The sequence below is a fragment of the Punica granatum genome, chromosome 2 (assembly GCF_007655135.1).
Source record: "Punica granatum isolate Tunisia-2019 chromosome 2, ASM765513v2, whole genome shotgun sequence".
NCBI classification, from domain to species: Eukaryota; Viridiplantae; Streptophyta; class Magnoliopsida; order Myrtales; family Lythraceae; genus Punica; species Punica granatum.
In genome coordinates this window covers 5,551,228-5,565,177 of record NC_045128.1, presented here as the reverse complement: position 1 = coordinate 5,565,177, position 13,950 = coordinate 5,551,228, and the positions used below count along the sequence as shown (strand labels likewise).

Here is a 13,950-nt window from a genome sequence, read left to right as displayed (position 1 = left end):
GCCGAATCGATGAATTCCTAAAGACTGACAGGGTAAGATACCATTTAACATCTAGAATAGATGGATGAGAATTTGGCAATACACAGAATAAAAATAAGGGAAAAGTTCGAAAATCACCATTAGAGATTGAACTTGGGATAAATTGGATCTTGTGATTTTTCGATAGACAACTAATGCGTGATTTATTTCGTCAAACATAAGGGACATTTTCGACATTTTCCACTTTCTTGTAGTGTTTTTTCTTCTTACCAAGACAGCTGCAGGTCTTATCTCGAGAGGAGCTCTTGACATACAACTCAGACCGCTTGCAGGCCTTTTTCCATTGACTTGTCTCCCTTTAAGACTTCTCTTATGGCCTCCTTCTTCATCTATTTCCAATTTGGTTCTGAATTCGAAAAAAAAAAAGGGAAGGGGCTGAGGCGACCGGTCGGCGACCCCAACTCCATTACTGAGGTCCCCTACACCAAGAGAGGATGCCGACGACCATGAAGGTGAGGTCGAGGTCGCAGATTGAAGGCCCTCGCCCCCAAAACAATGGGGATCTCGAGTTTGAGATTCATGTCAATTCAAGGGCTGAAGCCACCAATCGGTGATCTTGATCCCACCCTCAAAGTTTCCAGTGTCCTCTATGGGTGCCAGTGATCTCATTGGTGGGGTCAAGGTCGCCAACTAGTGGCCCAAGCTCCTTCCCCTTTTTTTCCCCAAATTTTAGAACTAAATTGCAAAAAGTTGAACGTTTGATGATAATAATGACAAAAAGAAAAGTGTGAGGACTAAAAGTGACCAAAAAACTAATGGTGAGGTTGCTTATGTCCCACAAAATAAACCCCAAGGTGTTAGTTGTCTATCGAAAAATCACAGGGTCCAATTAGTCCCTAGTTTCATGTACGAGGGAGTTTTTGTATTTCTTCCTAAAAATAAATTAAAATCAGATCTTGTATATTCACTAGACTCTAGTGCATAATTAATGTTACCAGAATATTTTTCAGCAATCGAGTTCACTTGAAATCTTCCACTTAATTTATGAATAATCTCTTACTTGGATTTCCGTACAAAGGTGATCCTCGCCGATCATTAGCGTAAGGGACATAGGTTTCAGTCATTACTAGTTTGTAGGACCCTTGAATAAGATGTGAAAAGGTGAAAAAAGCTTAAGCGAGATCGAAGCCATACAGTGAGCCATTCCCATCAAACTCTTATGGATTTTGCAGTAACTCATCGGCGTCATCGCACTTTGTGTTAATGGGTACCGTTGATAAAATTTGTAAGGATGAAGCAATCAGAGGGGACACGAGACATCAGAAGCTCGGCTTGGAACTTTTTCAATCTGGAACAATTTCGTTTTTGCTTCGATATATAACTCCTCTACGAAATTTACAGAGACAGACAATAGTAGTTGTCCTATGTGAAACCCGAGATATTTGACAGACCTTTTTTTTTTCTTTTTCTTTTTTTTCTCTTTTTCTCTCGATAAAAAGTTAAAGTTGGATTATTAGTCCGCTATGACTGTCCCACCTAAGCAAACTTAACCACTACAAAATGTTCCTTTCATCATAACTCGTTGAAACTTTAGCTCAACTTGATCACCACAACTCCACTAACATACTAATGAATTAAATCCAAGACCCACTGAATTAAATATTATGGGTCGGCCATCGTCATTTCATAATACATTCACGTACGGAATGCTTGGAGACAGACCTCAGATATGCACATAAGTAAATACACGTAGGACACACACATTACAACCTGTCTTGCATTTGCTTTTGGAAAAATAAATAAATCAATCAATTGCAGTCTAATAGGCATGACTTTGGTGGAGTGCAACTGCCTCCCTTATTCCTTTGACTTTTATAATTGCTTGTTTTCTTTCTGGTCGAAAGAACGAAAGAAAACACAGAGAGAGAGCGAGAGAGGGACAGAGGGGGAGAGAGAACAACGGAGAGAGCAGGAAGTGAGAGAGAAGGGGCTCGAGAGCTCGAGATGGAAGGGTGATGAAGAGAATGGAGTAGCAACCAAATTCACTTGATTAGTTTATGGGCATGTAAGGTATGCTATTTATTCTTCTTGCTTGAGTCTAATCTGGGTAATCACATGCGTTCTGTTCGAATTATTTGGGATTAATTATATGGGTCAACTTGGGAAAATATCATAAAAGATTGCATTGAGGATTTGATTGTGGATATGTTAAGTAAGATAATGAATGTTGTGGTATGATTGAGTGTGCTGGTGGTGGTGTTTGATTATAGTCATGGGACCGCAAAAAGGGGTCAGATTCGCCGCTGAGTCCAATGTCTGGAAAATGTGATGCTTTACTCTACTTTTGCTATGAAAAAGGCAATGCAGGAAAAGAGCATAGCTTAAGGTGTTTTTCAAAACGTTCATTCAAGCTAAAGTAGACATATACGGAACGGCCATAAAACGAAACTTTTTTGTCCGCAAAAAATTGTTTTTTTATGTGTATGGAAATCCACTCAACTCAATGGACACTTCAACACGGATTCTACACAGTATGAGCACTTCATACGTATAATACTATTGCTGCGTTTGGTTCGTAAGTAATCAATTCTTTGTTTTCAGTATCATCACAAGCATGTTTTGCTGTACAAGTACTCTGTTTGCGTCTGCTGTTATGGTAGGCGGTCTCTGCAATAACCTCGTTCATTATCTCTGCTATCATCGGAACCCATTTCTTCTTCAAGAAGAGACTGCAAAATCCTAGTTCTGGCAGGAAGGATGAGAATATTTCACCAGTATGAGATTTTACTGATATATTTGTGTTCAATTCGGTTTGGCATGTCCATCTCCAAACATAAAATCTCGTGTATAGCGTGAGGTTCTTTTTGGGTGATCACAACTTTTTTTACTTTTTCTTAGGTATGTTCCCCTTCACAGAAAGAAAGCAAGAAAGAGAAAATGGCAAGGGAGATGCTCTCACGGTAGAGTGTTCCATGGAAAAAGGAATCGACTCCCAGTAATCATCAATGAAATTCGCTGTCTTATTTCATTATACCCAATTTGCTGTGATAGGAGTCCTGAGCTACCCTTCTCTCTCTGTTTCCTGGCAACAAGAAAGATAAGGAGAGGAAATTACAGGACTAGTATGCTATGGCATCCGACGGTCATCCTAGGTACCGTACTTTGGTTATTGTTGCAATCTGTGCAACAGCATCGGTCCTCATGGCCGCTTTCCTTAAAGCTCGTAAGAGATGGCAAAGTGGCAATTCCAGCAGTATGAATGTGAACAATTCGCAGGTATTGTAATCTACTACTATTCTGGCAGATATGGGGCATTTCACAATGCAATCTGCATGTGTGTGTATTTACTATCACATGTCCTGCTGCAGCAGCATCAGCAGGAGCTAGATGGAAGCCATGACGTTCCATCATCCGATTCCTCAGACAATCCAGCGGCGGGTGACGGGGTTGAAGTCTTCCTGAGCTGCAGGGGGACCGGCATCCGCAAGACGTTTACAGACTACCTCTACCATAGCCTCATCGATGCTGGGGTCCGCACCTTCAGGGACAATGAGGAGCTCCGTGCAGGGGAGGAGATCGGCCCTGAGCTCATGAAATCAATCAGGCAGTCAAAGATCGGGATCCCCATCTTCTCCGCGGATTACGCTTCGAGCGAGTGGTGCCTCATGGAGGTGGCGGAGATGGTGAAGTCCATGAAGGAGAGCAAACAGCTGATCATGCCATTATTCCTGGATGTAACGCCTGACGAGGCCCAACATCAGACGGGCAGTTACGCCAAACCTTTCTCCCAGCATGAGAAGAGGTTCGGTCAGGAGAAGGTCCAAGCATGGAGGGATGCGCTGAAGGAAGTCGTGAAGCTGAAGGGTCTGGAACTTAATAAAGTGGCAAACGGGTAACTCTATGCTGCTTCGAGTTTTTCAGTTCTCGCAACTTTCTTTTGTTTTATAATATGAAAAAAATTATAAATTTTTTTTTGTTCTAATTTGCATTTTAAAATAAGCTAAAATATATATTACCTACCTATGAAGAAATAATAAAATAATATGTACATTTACTTAATTAGGAAGTAAAAATAATATAAAATTATACAACAATATAATTATATAAATTAATAAAATTAGGCATAATTATAGAGAAAATTTTTAACTTCGGCTTTTTTTAATATTTTAATTTATGATATTATATTGTACTTACTTTTTAATAAAAAATGAAAATAAAAATAAATTTCATGCATCTATTTTGTTTTATTTAAGAATTACAATTAAAAAAAAAGAAACAATAGATCCATTATTTTCTTTTAGAGCTCGATTTTTTCATTTTCTTCCTCATTAAAATGATATGAGTGCAGCGCCGACAAATAGATAATAGTTTTTTTGCCTCTTTTGCTCTTCTTTTTCTTTCATATAGATTTTCTTCTCATTTTGGTTAATTCATTGAGATTATAATCGCGACTCCTTATGTACACCATTTTTTCAATCTTTAAAAAAATTCCTCTTGCTTCTAATATTATTTCTCTCCATTAATTTGGTTATTACCAGATTTTGCATTTCATTTTCTTAATAATTATTCTTTCTCTTCAATATCCTATAATAACGAACGAAGATGTGGACATGTAAATATAATTTTACAATAGCAATGTATATATATGTTTTTGAATTCTTGAACATTATACTAAAAATAGTAAATTACTCAGGTACAATTAAATATAGTGTTGTGCACCTGCTGATCGACTATATGTTGCAATCTTTTATTTTTCTCTCAAAAGCTTTAATATTTTGATACTTTTGAAATTCTTTTCCACGTAAATATTTATAATCTTATCGCGAATATAAATATATCAGGTACTTTTTATGAATTGCCAATACTCATCCAACACTACACAACAAAGATTTATTTAGGTTAAAAGGGAGTATTCGAAAATATATGTAACCCCGTGCATGCATGGTTATTCATCCTAGTTCATATATATATATATATATATGAGAACATAGTTTCAACTTCTGTAACAATTACAAAAGTTTCTTAGGTATTAAAGTGAATCTGCACAACTTAATTAAGTTCAGTAATATTTTCCTTTTTCTGATTTCTCTCTCTCTCTCTCTCTCTCTCTCTCTCTCTCTCTCTCTCTCTCTCTCTCTCTCTCTCTCTCTCTCTCTTTTTAAAGTATGACAAGTGACAATGATATATATCTTTGCAGACATCAAGGTGAGTTCGTAAAATTAGTTGTTGCAAAGGTCCTTAGAGAACTGAAGAAGTCTTACTTGGAAATGGGTACTGTCCTAGTTGGAATCGAGGATCGGGCAGAAGAAATTGTGAAAAAATTAGAAGTTGGCATAGATTATCATGTTCAGGTATTCGGGATTTGGGGCATGGGTGGCATAGGAAAGACAACTTTAGCCAAGTTTGTCTACAACCAAATTGTAGACAATTTTGAAAGTAATTCTTTCCTTAAAGATATCCGAGAAACATCCCGGTATCCCAATGGCCATCAATACTTACAAAGTAAATTGGTCTCCGACATATTAGAGCTTGAGCCGCAGGACTATGCTACTGTAGAGGAAGGAATAAATGTACTTAAGGAAAGGCTTCACCAAAAGAAAGTCCTGATTCTTCTCGATGATGTTGACCACATCGACCAGATTAAAGCTTTGGCAGCTGATGTTGGTTGGTTTGGCCAAGGAAGCAGGATCATCATTACTACTAGAGAAAAGGATGTCCTGGAACAATTTCATGTACCGGATTTGTATGAAGTCCCATTACTGGATGAAGGTCATGCTTTAGAGCTCTTCTGCATGCACGCATTCAGAAATAAGTCTCCCAGACCAGACTTGGCTGAACAGGCATTGGAAATCGTGAACATTACTGGACGGCTTCCTCTAGCTCTTGAGGTTATGGGATCATTCTTATCCGTCTATGGTGGAAGGAAGGATATGTGGCATGCTACAATAGAGAAGTTGAAATTTAAACTTGACATGTTCGACATCCAAGATAAGTTGAAGATAAGTTACGAGTCGTTGGAATGTGAGCAAAAGGAAACATTCCTTGACATTGCATGCTTTTTCATCGGAATGGATGTCAGGCTAGTGATTCCTATGTGGAAAGATACTAAATTTTCCCCAGAAGTGGGAATTGAGATCCTCCAACTGAAGTCGTTAATTAAAATTGGAGAGGACAATATGATATGGATGCACGATCAACTCAGAGATCTTGGCAGAAGTGTGGTTGAGCAAGAAGACAAAGAGCCAGGACGGAGAAGCAGGCTGTGGCACGGTGAAGATGCATTTGATGTTTTAGTGGAACAACAGGTATGACATTTTCGATGTATTTTAGATTGGCTTTCAGGTCATGAAAATTGTTTGAAACCGCTTCCATGTTTGATGTTTTTGATGAGTATAGGGAACGTCAAAAGTGGAAGCCATCAGTCTAGAAGGATATCATTTCATGGAGGAAGAAGATAGTCTTAATGATGACATGTATAGGAACCTGTCGAGGCTGAGAATTCTTGAACTTGCTAGTGCATGGCTCGATGGCAACTTTCAGGGTCTTTTCCGTCAGCTGAGATGGTTGAGTTGGCATAGAAAGAACATATCTCCACCGGTGAATTTAATTCTGAGGAACTTAATTGTTCTTGATCTGTCAAGGAGCTTAATTCGTGATAAGTGGATTGGCTGGAGCTCGATCAAGGTCTCACTGTTGCTTTCAACCATAAATGATTTCTACCAATGTGATTCCATCTGAATAGTTTATTTACATTGCTTTTTGTTTTCTTCAGTTCGGGTCGAAGCTCAAAGTTCTCAACCTCAAAAATTGCCCAATTAGCAGAACTCCTGACTTCTCGGCATTCCCGAGCTTAGAGAGCTTGATTCTAGAGTCATGCGTGGAGTTGGTTTGGGTTGATCCATCGATAGGGCTTCTGAAGGACCTGATCCTCTTAAATTTGAGGAGATGTTGGGGACTGAAGAAGTTGCCGGAGCAATTGGGTTCCATGGAGTCACTAGTCGAGCTTCTCATTGATAATACACAGGTTGAAGAATTACCTATATCGAGAGGTATGATTAACCTCGAAGTTCTATCTGCTAATAGATGCATAAATCTTCATGAAATTCCAGCATCTATTGGATCTCTTGTGAATCTGAGGAGACTCTCGTTATTACGTAGCGGGGTAAAGGAACTTCCGAACTCCATTGGGCAGTTAACCTCGTTGGTTGAACTTATCTTGTCGGGAACTAACATCAGAAGGTTGCCGGATTTCGTTGGAGATCTACATGATTTGGAATTGCTCAAGATTGATGAAACACGTATCACTTTTTCTCCATGTAACCTGGGAAGCTTAAAGAAGCTCAAAGTGCTCGACGCCTGGTTTTCTCCAAAGGGGGGAGTAGGAGACCAAATAATTTCTGATGGAATTTTGAATCTATCCTCTTTGAGGGTCTTGAGATTTAGCAAGGTAAATAGCCTCCCAGCAGGTATGAGCGCTCTCTCATGCCTGGAGACCCTTCATTTAGATGAATGCCACAATCTTCAGACCCTCCCCGAGCTTCCGTCTAGCTTAATTAGTCTAATCGTTCAAGACTCGTCGGCGCTGACTTCCCTGAGCCTCGCGAACTTGGTTAATCTAAAAGAATTGCAATTGTATTGGGTTTTGGAGCTCAAGGAGCTGGAAAACGTCTCTAGCCTAAGGAAGCTCGAGAAAATGGGTTTGAACTCGGTGAAGATATCTACCTTGCCAGAAGAGATAGGTGCATTTCTCCGTCTTAAAAATCTTGATCTTCGGGATTGCCACAGACTTAAAACCCTCCCTACACTTCCCTCAAGTCTGTCAGCTTTGAGGATCCGGGGTGGCAGCTCACTCGAGAGGTTGCCAGACCTTTCAAACTTGAAGAATTTGTTGAAATTATGGGTTATGGATTGCCCGAAGCTCAGGGAAATCGAAGGCCTTGGCAATATCCTGTCCCTGAAGGATCTCAATACAGATGGCTGCCTTTTAACGAAGCTGGACGGTCTCGAGAGGCTTGAATCTTTAATTGCTTTGTCAGCCGGTTGGTCTCAAGTTGAAAGACTTCCTGACTTATCCAAGTTGAGAAACTTGAAGTTCCTAAGTGTACCGTGGAGCAGAAAGCTAGTTGAGATACGAGGTCTCAGTCGTTTGAAAAAACTCAAAAGGTTTTGTATCGACAGCTGCAGGTCGCTCAAACGCTTGCCCGAGCTACCATACTCATTGGAGGAGTTATCCCTTAGAGGCTGCGAGCAATTTAGTGAAATTGAGGTGGTTGCAGAATTGGAGACGCTGCAAATGTTGGATATAAACAGTTGCAGATCGCTCACGAAGTTACCAAACCTATCGAGGTTGCAGAGGCTGGAGCGCTTCATAATGAGGGATTGTGAGAGCATCACGGAAATTTCAGGACTCGAGGAACTGAGTAAGCTGCGGGTGTTGAACATCTTTGGATGCAAGGCACTTAAGTTACCCGATCTTTCGAAGCAGAAGAGTAACGGACTGCAGATCCATAACAATTCAAAGCAAGACCTTTATCGGTCCGATATCTATCCTATCTACGTTTAGTTGTCCTTGTGTAGGTTAGTCTGCCGGCATTATATTTATGAATATTGACTTTCTGTTTTTCTTGATTCGGATCGATCGACGTCGGTGTGTGTATACATACATATACATGTCGTTGATGTGATATTGCAGTACAGGAGGCAGAGACGTTGAGTTGGAAAATTAAATTCATACAGCGCAGAAAGTTCTTATCTTAACAACCATCATATCTTCTATAGAAAAAAAAACTAAACTCTTGTTTAGGAGAAAATGTTGTATGTAATGGATATACTACGTGACAATATCATAAACTTCTTAGTTTTTAGTGTTATCCTCTATAGAAAGTGTTATGTGTTTCTCAATTCCTCTTAGTTTTTAGTAATATCTCAAAAAAATTACTATTAATAAAAATAGTTTATAAATATAAATTAATGAGCTTATAATTGCATAATTAACTTTTCTTTTATAATTTTGAAGTTAACCATGAAGAAAACATGTTTAATCTTCATATTGAGTTAGTTCCACTAAATACTTCTTTTTTACATTAAAAAAATCACTACTTTATTGAGTTAAAAAAGGCATTAATCTGTCACTATGATTATTAAAATTAGATGATGTAAAATTTGATATGTTGACAAACATGCATATGTACATATAATCTATTAGAGTTTGGGCTGCACTACGCGCGGAATTGACAAAAATTCTCGATTTGATAATTCACTAAAATCGTTCTATAATGTATTGCAATTTTATACATTTATATTAATATTTGAGTGTACAATTTTATTTTTAATCATAAATTAAGCCCTATAATAAAATTGATCGAATACTGGGAAAAGGAAAAAAAAAAAAAAAAAAAAGCAGAGAGAGAGAGTGAGAGAAACGTAGAAGAAGAGGAAAAGGAAGAAAAAAATGGACACTCAAGTTACTGAAGGAGACGAGAGAGAATACATGGGAGAAGAGGAAGTGGGAAAAAAAAAAAAAAAGAGGATAAAAGTGGATAGTTGTATAAATGATATTACTATTATATCCCAAATCATGTGGTTATCATTAATTATATTTATTTTGTCAGGGAGTTTTTTGGAAAAGAAAGTTAGACGAAACATTTTCTTTTGCCTTTATAGTAGTAGTTTATAGTATATATATATATATAGTTGTAACCCATGTAATAAATATGGTAAAAAAAATCAATACTTATGCAATAAATAGGATTAGAAAGATAAATACTTACTATTGTAGGGTTAGAAAGGCAAATATCTAAATAATAATAATTTCTATATCTGCTTTAAATTAAATTTAATGTAAAAAAAAGGAAAGAAACTTTATTTGAATTAATGCATTTAAATATTTTACCCTCAACTGGAAAATTTTATTTTTATTTAAAAATAAAAGAATTAGAAAAACTTTATCTGAATTAATTTGTGTAGAAAATTTTCCCCTCAATCTGAAAAAATTAAATTCTATGTGATAGATAAACTGTACAATTTATAAACGAACTAAAAAATGATAAGTACAAAATTCAATATATTATTAGACTATTGTAATACAAATTTCCTATGATTCTAAGTTTATGTTGAAAAATATATTACAACAAATAAAATTTATATTACATAATTATCGGTATTTTGGATCTTGCATAATTTATGGAAGCTATTTTATTCAAAATAAAACTATACTTTATTTTGAAAAACATAAAAATTCGCCATTGGAAAAATAATAATTATAATCTTTCATCCAAAGTGAAAAGTCCAACAAATCTCCATAGAAATATTACCCTTCCAATGCACGGTAAAAAGAAGACTAGTTAATTACATATGTGGGTATCAACTGGGATTCTTCAAGTTGTTTTTGGTTTTAAATTAAATTTCTATATCTTTAGACTCTAGCAATTGTTGAGTGGCTTAAGAGTTTGGGTAAAAAGCACAGGCCGTACAAACCTTTTACAAATGTAACACTTTATTACAAAATATTTTTCTTTTTGTAATAATTTAGTACCAAACATTTTAAAATATTGTAATCAATTACATTCCGTCAATTGTCCATTAATGCTGTCAGTTGTTGCCAACATGGCATTCGACGTATCTTATGAGTATTTGATTGGGAAATAATATTATAAATAAAATTCATTTCTAAAATTTTAATTAATTATAAAATTAAAAAAATATTAAAAAAATAAAAATTATTCTCTCTCCTCTCTCTTATCTCCCTCTTCTCTCTCATCTCTCTACTATCTCTCTCTTCACTCTGTCTCTCTCCTCTCTCTCTCTCTTTTCTCTTCAGATGGCTTCACCTTCTCTACCCGTTTACACATATTTTACGAAATGTAGTCTCGGTATTTTCTCGAGTTTTTAGGAATGTGCTGTTTCAGAATTGAAGAGGTGGGCCGTGAGCATCGTAGAGGACCGGGTTGTATTTGAGCCCAAGTTTGAAGCCGAGGCAGGCGAAAGCCCAATGAATTTGAGCCCAATATAAGAGGCTTATTAATGAAGGCTCATCATGAGTAATATACACATATATGCATGTATATTGGCATGCCCGGTGGAAGATTTTACTCCCTTTGGTAGCCGATATTTTGGAGATCTAGCACGTAATATTCTTGTGTTATCTAGCATTATGTTTGACTTTAGGGAGTTAAATGAGTTAGATATTTCTCCGATTTTATTTGATATTTTATTTCTAGTCAATCTAGATAGTCATAGTAGTCAATTTCCTAGTCGAATATTATCTTGATATAGTATATTGTGGCGTATCCAATTTAGAGAGATTTTCTAGGGTTTCATTGTAACGCCTAAAAATACGTGTCTTCTAAGGGTCCTTGACCAACACATCAATCGTACCATTTACTTATCTTTTCCTTTCTCGCACTTTACTTTAACCTATCATTTATTTTCCTCACACATTTTCCTTGCACTTTTACATTCATTCCTTTATCGCACTTTCCATTCCCGTACATCTTTATCCTTCAACCGATCCCCGTGGATCAAGCTACTTCCGTTCTTGGAGCTACCGAGCGATGAAGACGAGAATTTTCCTCTTTGGCAAATGGTGGGCGAAGTTACTTCAATGGGCGTGGGTTCATTTAGTTTAGTGAACTTCTCCAATTCTCAACTCAGTTTAGTGAGTTGAGTTCGGCCGAAAGTGACAAGTAGGCTCACGGGCCACTTATTTATTTTTCGACCTTCCGATCGTGCATGAATTTTTGGTAAAGAACTCATAACGGTCAACTCTCCGAACCGTGAATTGTCTGAGGCACAATTTAATTTTGAAGACCTACATTTAGTCGCCGTTCAATCCCATAGACTTCTAAGACCTTACATGCTTTGTATTGATGGGGCCGGCTAGTAACACGTCAATTCTTGACACAATTCCCTGGCACGTCTGCAGTCACCACACACGTGGCCGAATTGGTGTCTTGACGTTTTTGATGTGGTAAACACTCCCTCTTATCTCCCTCCATTGCTGGTGAGAGCTCAAAATCCAAACACCCAAGTAATCGAGAGCTTACTTCTCCAAAGGGAGCAGCTAGGAATCAAAACCCCATCAATGGAGCTGGAAAAAATCCCGATTTCGAGCCAGAGAGGGCAAGAGACAGCAAATCTTAGAAATCAAGAAAAGCCGGAGATAAACCTCTCCAAGCATTAGCCAAAGCAGCCCTCCTTGCACTATCCATTGCTGCTGAAAGAGGATTGACGAAGATATGGCTTAGATGCGATGCCCTGCAACTTGTGAATGCCATTATGCACCCTTGTAGCTCCCCTTGGGAGATTAAAAGCATAATTGCGGATATCACTTTAGCTATTAATTTTTTCTCTTCCTGGGTTTGTTCTTGGGTACCGAGGGAGGAAAATTCCATTGCTCATGACTTAGGCCGATTCGGATTATTGTCTAACTCCCCCTCGCTTTGTATTTTCCAAGGATATCCCAACCTTAGGCACTCGAACTCTGTACTTGATTCTCGTATTTAATGAATTATCTTATTTATAAAAAAAAAAAAGCCGGAGACGACTACCTTGTTGGAACACAATTAATCAGGATTTGACAAAAAAAAGGTTGGGTCGTGGAATATAAATTCTTGCACAAAGACTTTCTCCCTCTCTCTCTTTCTGCCCACCAAGAAAAAAAAAATCCACATATACAATTACAAAACTACACAATACTACAAAAGATACTGACTTGAAGCGCTCAAAGTCATTGATTGATGGATATGCGCAGTGGGATTTAAAGAACACCCAAATGGCAATAACGGGCAACAGCAACAACAGATAAAATCGAAGAACAATGGGATTGGGAAAGTCGGAGATAAGGGCAAGAAATTGAAATGAAATGGAAATTGTTTGGCATAATAAAGAGAGGAGTGGAAGAAATTGTAATTTTGGATTTGTGTGGAGACAAATCTTTGGATTTTGGCCGCCCTGACATTGGTTCCAGATCTTTAATGGATCTGGGTTGGCTCGGGGGTAGGGGCGTGGATGCTGGCGACCCCACCCTACGATTGAGTCCGCCAACGGGCCTAGTACCTACCAGTTAGCTCAGTCAAGGAGTGGGTTGCTGGCGGGGGTGCTCTCACCCCGATCCAATCAACATAATTAAAAATAAAAAAGGAAAAATACAGACGGAAGAGTGAGAAGAAGAGGGGAGAGAGAGAGAGAGGCCTCGGGTCTAGGGAGCAGAAAGGCTAAGTGACGCAACGGAATTAATTGCAATTTGTTGATTCGCGCACGAATACCAGAAAATAATCTTCTATCACTTGTTGATTCTACGAATACCAAAGACTAAGCATCCAACTAGAAATGAATTCGAGAATGGGTGAAATAGCACGGTAGCTCCAAAACTTTATTAAAAAAATCAACTATCTTAACCCTAAGGTTTTACAAAATTTAAATATGAATTAAAACGCCTAAATTACACGAAAGACATAAATTTTTCCTAAAATTGTAAAAACGTCCTAATAATATAAAAATGCCGTTTGAGGCCCTAAACGATGGAATTCGCCTTAAATTTCATCTTTTTACGGGTCAATAGCCGTCAGAACCTATTTTTCTCGAGGTACCGATTCGCCACATCTTCTGCCGCATCACTAAGGCTCTGACCAAGGCTCCAATGAGGCAATTCGACAAGAGCTGCCAGTTGAGAGGCTCCGGTGGGCAGAGGAGAGGAGAGAGAGGGTAAGGGAGAGGAGAATGGAGAGAGAGAGGTTTTTTTTCCTTTTAATTGAATTTTATTTTTATTCTTTTTATTTTATTTTAATTAAAATCTTTAAAAATATTTTTTTGTTATATTGTTTTAGCCACATTGGATGTCCTTATAACAAGTCGGATGCCACGTCAGCGAGAGCTGACGGCGTAAGTGAGAAATTGACGGAATATAGTTGATTGTAACATTTTGAAACGTTTTATACTCAATTGTTACAGAAAAAAAAAAGTTTATACCAA

The 13,950-nt window shown here is 37.7% G+C and overlaps 1 protein-coding gene across 6 annotated transcripts; it reads left to right on the top strand.

Annotated features, from left to right (window-relative positions):
- The first annotated feature begins 1,814 nt into the window (after positions 1–1,814).
- LOC116197241 (TMV resistance protein N-like) lies at positions 1,815–8,733 on the top strand. 6 transcript variants are annotated; one of them, XM_031527317.1, is made up of 7 exons: positions 1,815–2,044; positions 2,878–2,974; positions 3,077–3,255; positions 3,348–3,871; positions 5,177–6,284; positions 6,376–6,663; positions 6,752–8,733. In XM_031527317.1, the coding sequence occupies exons 3-7, from the start codon at positions 3,109–3,111 to the stop codon at positions 8,540–8,542; spliced, it is 3,858 nt and encodes a 1,285-aa protein (XP_031383177.1). In that variant the 5' UTR covers positions 1,815–2,044; positions 2,878–2,974; positions 3,077–3,108; the 3' UTR covers positions 8,543–8,733. The 6 variants fall into 6 exon arrangements, with proteins under 6 accessions (XP_031383177.1, XP_031383175.1, XP_031383179.1 ...); XM_031527315.1 differs by having other exon boundaries at positions 1,815–2,049; XM_031527316.1 differs by adding an exon at positions 2,581–2,753 and having other exon boundaries at positions 1,816–2,049; positions 2,878–3,255.
- The last annotated feature ends 5,217 nt before the right edge of the window (positions 8,734–13,950 follow it).

Excerpts from the sequence above, each read along its gene's own strand:
- LOC116197241 (XM_031527317.1), top strand. The coding sequence starts at position 3,109 with ATGGCATCCGACGGTCATCCTAGGTACCGTACTTTGGTTATTGTTGCA. Across the intron at positions 3,256-3,347 it reads TGAATGTGAACAATTCGCAG|CAGCATCAGCAGGAGCTAGA; the intron begins GTATTGTAATCT and ends GTCCTGCTGCAG. Across the intron at positions 6,285-6,375 it reads ATGTTTTAGTGGAACAACAG|GGAACGTCAAAAGTGGAAGC; the intron begins GTATGACATTTT and ends TGATGAGTATAG.